The 6,502-nt window shown below is 51.1% G+C and overlaps 1 protein-coding gene across 4 annotated transcripts in view; it reads right to left on the reverse strand.

Annotated features, from left to right (window-relative positions):
• Positions 1-5,814, reverse strand: part of RAB17 (RAB17, member RAS oncogene family) — a 17,248-nt gene extending 11,434 nt beyond the window's left edge. Inside the window, exons 1-6 of one of the 4 annotated variants that reach the window (XM_023518237.1) lie at positions 5,622-5,814; positions 2,811-2,980; positions 2,123-2,248; positions 1,628-1,677; positions 1,099-1,445; positions 224-383 (exon numbers count right to left, since the gene is read on the reverse strand). In XM_023518237.1, coding sequence (XP_023374005.1) covers positions 224-380 — 157 coding nt within the window. In that variant the 5' untranslated portion in view covers positions 381-383; positions 1,099-1,445; positions 1,628-1,677; ... (1 more) ...; positions 2,811-2,980; positions 5,622-5,814. Of the gene's footprint in view, positions 1-223; positions 384-1,098; positions 1,446-1,627; positions 1,678-2,122; positions 2,249-2,810; positions 2,981-5,621 lie in introns of those variants that run through there. The other 3 variants (XM_023518236.1, XM_023518238.1, XM_012810431.2) reach the window with 3 other exon arrangements.
• Positions 5,815-6,502: the final 688 nt, after the last annotated feature.

The raw sequence follows: 6,502 nt of genomic DNA on the forward strand, positions 1-6,502 counted from the left end.
CCACAGTGGGTGGTCAGGGGCCCCGTCCCTACCCCTCACTTACATCCCACAGTGGGTGGTCAGGAGCCCTGTCCCCACCCCTCACTTACATCCCACAGTGGGTGGTCAGGGGCCCCGTCCCCACCCCTCACATCCCACAGTGGGTGGTCAGGAGCCCTGTCCCCACCCCTCACTTACATCCTACAGTGGGTGGTCAGGGGCCCTGTCCCCACCCCTCACTTACATCCCACAGTGGGCAGGATGCTCCTGAAGTCATCCTTCACGTACCGCAGGGCCAAGCTGGACTTGCCCACAGAGCCACTGCCCAGGAGAACCAGCTTGAACACACAGGGCTGGTCAGGGGCGGCCCAGGGCCCGGGGCTCCCTTGCGCCTCCGCCATGGCCTGCAAAGGAACAAACACACTGTCTGAAGCAGGTTGGACAACTGAGGCTGGAACATGGCAGTGAGCTCCCTCCCTGGCACTTCCCCCATCAATGCACGGCCTAGAACAGGGGTCCCAAGTCAGACACCCCCAGGTGGAGCCCTGCTCAACCCTGCACCCTGTGCCCCAACTCCCCAGCTGTAACGTGGGTACACAAGATCTTTTCTACAGGTCTGTCACGAAAAACAAAACTAGCTACACCAGACAAGTGCCCGGCACCAGCCACCACAGACCCTGAGAAACGCTGCTGCCTGCTGGTGGACTCACTGCACACTGTCCTCATCCCACTGCTTCTTTTTACCAACCTGCTACGTCTTCCAGAAACTACCTGAAACACCCAAGAGGTAAAAAGTATCTGAGCACCTCACACTTGTTCATTCATGGGCTAAAGTTGGTGCTTCAATGATCTCAAAACAATGTTCTCCCCACTGTGTCTAAAGCTTTAGAACCCACAGTGCCCTGGAGAAAAGCCAGCTCTATTATCCAAATGTAATGGCTGGACTCTGCATATGTCTCTGTTACAGAAAGCTCCCTGCACACCATCCTCAAGGAACAATCTGCTGGGCCCAGGGACCCACCTCCTACTTCCCCAGTACTCAGCTCTGGCCAAGCTAGTCACCCACATCCCTGGACCTCCCCCCACCAGGTTGGTGTAAAGCAAATCCCAGGCACACACCTTTGCAAACCGCAGTATAGACACAGATTTTTTTCTTCTCTGTGCAGTTGACTCGTGGGAGGAATCAGGCTGCCTTGCCCGGCTCCGGTCTGGATTTGCTGGTTTCGTCCCTGTGTTGTTACTGACTATATTTCTGGGAACCCTGTATTTTCTACGGCTTGGTGGTTCAGGACAGAAGCCTCATCAGATAAGAATGCTTTGGGAGTGTGATGGCTGCTTTCCCCGGGTGGCGAGTAACGCCTGGCTGTCTTCTTACAAGGTCAGTGGTCACTGAAGGCCATTGTCTGGACTTGCTACCTCCCTCGGACACTCCACTGGCATCACTTTGTATTCTATCTGGATGACCTCTAGGAAGAGAAACGGCCTCCAGTCAATATCTGGACCCATCAAGGGGGCAGCTAGTCCTGTGGGCAGGGTCTCCTCTCCCTCCCTCACCACAGCAGCCAAGCGGGAGGTTCCCACAATGAGGACAGGGAGGAATTTTGAGAAGGGAGGAAGAGCAGTGAGCAGGGAGAGCAGCCCACATTACCTCGCTGCCCCAACAAGCAGCCTGGGCCACCACTGGCCGGTCTGGATGCCCTGCGGGGATAAGATGAAAGTAAACAAACAAGACAAAGTCCTAAATACCAGTGACACTGTCCCAGCCACAGAATAACTGCAGAGGTATAGAATCCAGAAGAGAAGAGTCTCAGTGCTTCCACTGAGTGGGGAAAAGGGGTTAACCAGGGCAGACTCCACAGTTGCAGAAAGCACACCTGGGACCCCATCTTAAATGGGAATACACTCAAGCTTCACTTTTGAGTCTGAGGCCAGTCCAGAGAAGGATTAGAAAAATAAAATTGTCTTAAGTTTTCCAACCATGTTTTTGTTTTTATTTTTTTAGCAACCAATGCTGAGAATACTGCCAGGATTTTGTCTAACTTCTTCAGGGCTAAGCACAGGTACCTGGCACATAGTAGGTACTCAGTAAATACCTAAGGAACAAGTAAGTTCCAGCACAGAGGATGAGCACATAATCCAGCACCTGTGTCTTGAGCTGTTTGCCTGAAGTGAGGACAGCTTCTGGGGGCCTGCTGTGGTTTGAATGTGTCCCGTAAAGAGCAGGTGTTGGAAGCTTAATCCTCAATGTCACGGCACTGGGAGGTGGGGCCTACGGGAGATGTCAAGGTCAGGAGGGCTCCATCCCCACGAATGGATCCTTGCCAGTCCTCAGTGGGCTTCAGGCCTAGAGTTCCATCTTTCTCTCTTGCCCGTCGAAGCTTGCTCTCCTGCCGTTCCTCCCTCCTCCACGGGAGATGCGCTGAGAAGGCCTCACCAGGCACAGGCACTGGACCTTGGACTTCCCAGCCTCCAGAACCCTAAGAGGTAAGTCTCTGTTCTTTATAAATTACCCAGTCTCAGGTGTTCTAAGCACCAGGTGGACTAAGACAGGGCCTAACTGGATGGGAACAGGGTCCTGCTGAGAATTTGGCTGAGTTAGCTGGGGACAGGTTCTCAGAGCAGCATGGTGAGGGCTCGGCATGGCCGCCCTGAACATCCACATTCCACAGGCCCACAGCTGCCCAGCAAGTGTCCCGGACAGGCCCATTCTGCTTCCTAATGCCCCACTTGCCAACTCAAGCACCCAAAGCAATTCCCTCCCCAGAGTCCGACTGCTAGCAGAAAATTAAAAATAAAAGAAAAATAAACAACAAGGGCAAATGGGAACGCACCTTGAAACACCAGCGAGCCCTCCCTCCAGGAAGGAAACTAGTCTGTGACACAGCCTGCAAGCCAAAGGGCGCCGCAGAGTCCACAGTTCCAAATGAGTCACCAAGAAAGGTGACAGAAAGGTGCTGTCTCTGATCAGATCCCACCAGGACTGATCCATCCACTTCACTGTCTGAAAATGGGATTGCACTGTCAGATAAAGCCCCTGTGATTTCTCACTTCTCTCCACTTGGCTTAGTGCAAATCTCTCTCCTAACTGGCCTCCCACTGCCAGCCTTGCCCCCACTCACAGCAACTCCTACAAATAGTGAATAAAATAGGCAAAGTCCCTGCCATCGTGAGCCTGCACTTCCCCGCTCCTCTTCTGGAGTGAAATTATCTGTTTTTGAGCCTAATTGGAATAATTCTCTTATTAGTGACTTATCTCTCTGACTGGGCTGTAAGCCTCTGACAAGATCTAATTGTTGTCTTGGTATCTACATGCATTGAGGTTGAGGTATCTATATCTACATCTACATGCATTGAGGTTGCACATAGCACACACTCAGTGGTGACCTCAGGATTGCAGGAGGGGGGCCAGCAGGAAGCTGTAATGGGACCATCTCATCCCCTGTGTGGCTTTCACCACCTATCATACCCCAGGTGCTTGTCAAGCAGTGACTGGGCAGCTGTGGAAAGAGAGAGAAGGGTCTCCAGCAGCCACTGAGGAAACTCAGCTCTGAGTAGCCAAGAAAAGCAAAAAGTCCACCACATGTCCCGCTCAGGTGAGGAGCTGACCAAGACCAGCACATGGGCCCCCATGGAGTAAGCAGGGTGGGTACCTCATAGACCCACCCAGGCCAGCTGCACCGGGCCTCTACTGACACTGAGCAGGACACTCTGGGGCCCCGTGTCAGGGCATCTCACAGGGTGGCCAGCAGCGTTTTCTAGACAGAGACACAGAGTCAAGGCAGGTGGCTGCCACCACTGGGTAGAGAGCGGCAGACAAGCCATCTGCATCAGGATCACCGGCCCAGGGGAACCACCACTGCCACTCACTAGAAACAAGATGGCCAGCTCAGTAGCAAGTCCTGATAAGCCACTTCTTCTTTTTTTTCTTTTTTAAACCCGAGTCTTCCTCAGTCACCCCAGCTAGAGTACAGGGGCATCATCATAGCTCATAGCAACCTCAAACTCCTAGGCTGAAGCAACCCTCCTGCCTCAGCCTCCTGAGTAGCTGGGACGACAGCCGCCCACCACCATAGCCAGCTTGGTTTTCTATTTTTCCTAAAGACAGGGGGTCACTCTTGCTCAGGTTGGTCTCAAGCTCCTGACCTCAAGTGATGCTCCCTCCTCGGCTTCCCAGAGTGCTAGGATTACAGGAATGAGCCACCACGTCCGGCCCAAACCACTTTTAAGCACGGAGTTTTGGAACTCTCCAGGCCACCTTGGGCTCATACCCTGTTTCTTATCGAAGTGCTTATCATAATGTTACATGAGGAGCAAGTCTTGACACAGCCCGAGATATGTTAGTAAGTATTTAAAGATGCCCTTCAAGTTTTCTTTGCCATTTCCTCACACCGATATACAAAACCCATTTCATGTCATGAAAATCTATGGCCCGAAACACATCAGAATTCGGTAAAATGTGAACAAATACACCAGACACAGCATCTTAATCCTCTGACAGTGACTCATCATCTCTTTGTTTAAAAAAATGTTTTTTAGTATAAATATAAACATATAATTATCAACATATAAAAAAACTACTCATAACCTCACACCCCGAGCACAATCATAAGTGTTGTTTTTGTCTACTTTAAGTTTTTCCTATGATTCTTTAAAAAAAAATAGCATTAACATAAAATTATACTTATTCTATCTTTTTAAAAAGCTTAACAAACATAACATTCCTACAACTATCCCAATCTGCCGGACCTTTTTCCTATTACTAGATTTTCACTTGGTTTTGATTTTTTTCTCTGGAATAAAACCCGGCTGCAGTAAACATTTTCACGTGTGATTCTTGGTGTGCCCATGTGTTGTAAGCTTCCAGTAATGAAAGGCTGGAGCCCTCCGTTCCAAGAGAAAGTTGAAAGTGTGGCACCTGGCGTGGCCTCCAGGATACAGCCAACCTGGGCTTCTTGGAAGACAAAGATGAGGCTTCCCCAACAATCCTGATTTGGGGCTTTTTTCATCTCTTACACCTCCATTCCACCAAGGGGAAAGAAAAGACAGCAGACCTCAACTAGTCTTTCTATTGGGGGTGAAGGGACCATTCCTGGGGACCTCTGGTTTGGCGAGATTGTTGCTGGGGGAGCTCTGTGTCCCACCCTTGCCCAGGCTCCTGAAGACTGAGGTGATCATTCCCACTGTTATGTTGCTTCCAGAACAATGTGGCCATTTGATACAGAAGAAAAATAAGATGTAGATTTTAAAAGGTAATATTGCAAGAAAATATGACATGCGCTTTGGACATCATGACTCTAGACTATTTCTGGGTCACCTGAAATGGATTCTTCGAAGGGCTTCTCTTCATTACCCTCATTTTCACTCCAGGCCTTTACCTGCAATTTCCCTTAAGGAAAATTTAAATAGGAATTTCCTTCCAAGAATCAACTTAGGGAGCCACCAGGGGTCTAAACACGAGGACCTCTGGCCCTCAGAAAAGCAAGTGCCTCTGCCCAGCTTTGCACCTTTGACAACGGACGCTTGGACACTCTCAGACACACAGACACACAAACACACGTGCAGACACACACAGACACAAACACACACACCCACACACACCCTGCCAAATGGCCAAATGCACAGAGATTTAAACAATGACTCACCTGTCTCAAGCCTGGTCACTTCCAGGGAGCCAATCAGCCTGTTATCACCGGTCCGACAGGGCCCCTGCCATGTTCAGTTCTCCTTCCGTATGGCCTGGGGAAAGGTTTGCTTTCCTCTGCGGGTGGGCAGGGCACCAGGGCAAAACAGAGCCCAGAGCAGGAGCCAGAAGCAGAAACCTTGGGCCGGGGTGGTGCCTGCCCTGCCCCCAGCCTCAAGGTCAGGCCTCTTCCCTTCCCGAAAGGCTCCAGAGCAAAGTACACCACAGTCATGTGGCCACCTGGGGCAGGGCAGAGCAGGGGGCTGGACCACAGAGCAGGTGATCTGAGAGCACCTGGGCACCCCGCCGGAAGTCACATTCTTGCCTTGGGTTTACTGGCCTCCGGCTCAGTTTCCAGCTTTGTTGCAAGGTCTTTCTTTGGGATGTAACATTTTTCTTGGCTCTTTCTTCAGAGCTCTATTGAATCTTTGTTGCAACTGAAAACTAACAGTGGGGAAGAGAAGATGGGTCAAATGAATAAATTCCTTCAGCAAACAGCTGAACACCCTTGCCGGCCCTGCGTCCAGATCCAGAGGCTGGGGTGTGGGGCTGGTGCAGGAGGCAGGTCCTAGGCCCGATGCCACCTGGGGGCAAGTTCGGGGGTTCAGGACGCAGGGGAGAAGCAAGAGGACCTCCTCCTGGTCTTCCCAAATTCTTCTCGAGACTAGTCCAGGGATCCCCTGGCTCAGTGGTGATCTAACAGCCTCTTCCAGATGAAATTTTCAGAGTATGTGAGGATGGCTGGGGTAGCGGGTTTGGCCCAGGGCTGAGGAAGATGAAAATTCAGCTATCAATGTCAGTTCACAGAATCAGTGGCAGGAAGCTGCATCTTCATGTCCTCAC

Source organism: Otolemur garnettii, unplaced genomic scaffold (genome assembly GCF_000181295.1).
Source record: "Otolemur garnettii isolate 467f Iridium unplaced genomic scaffold, OtoGar3 scaffold00133, whole genome shotgun sequence".
Lineage (NCBI taxonomy): Eukaryota > Metazoa > Chordata > Mammalia > Primates > Galagidae > Otolemur > Otolemur garnettii.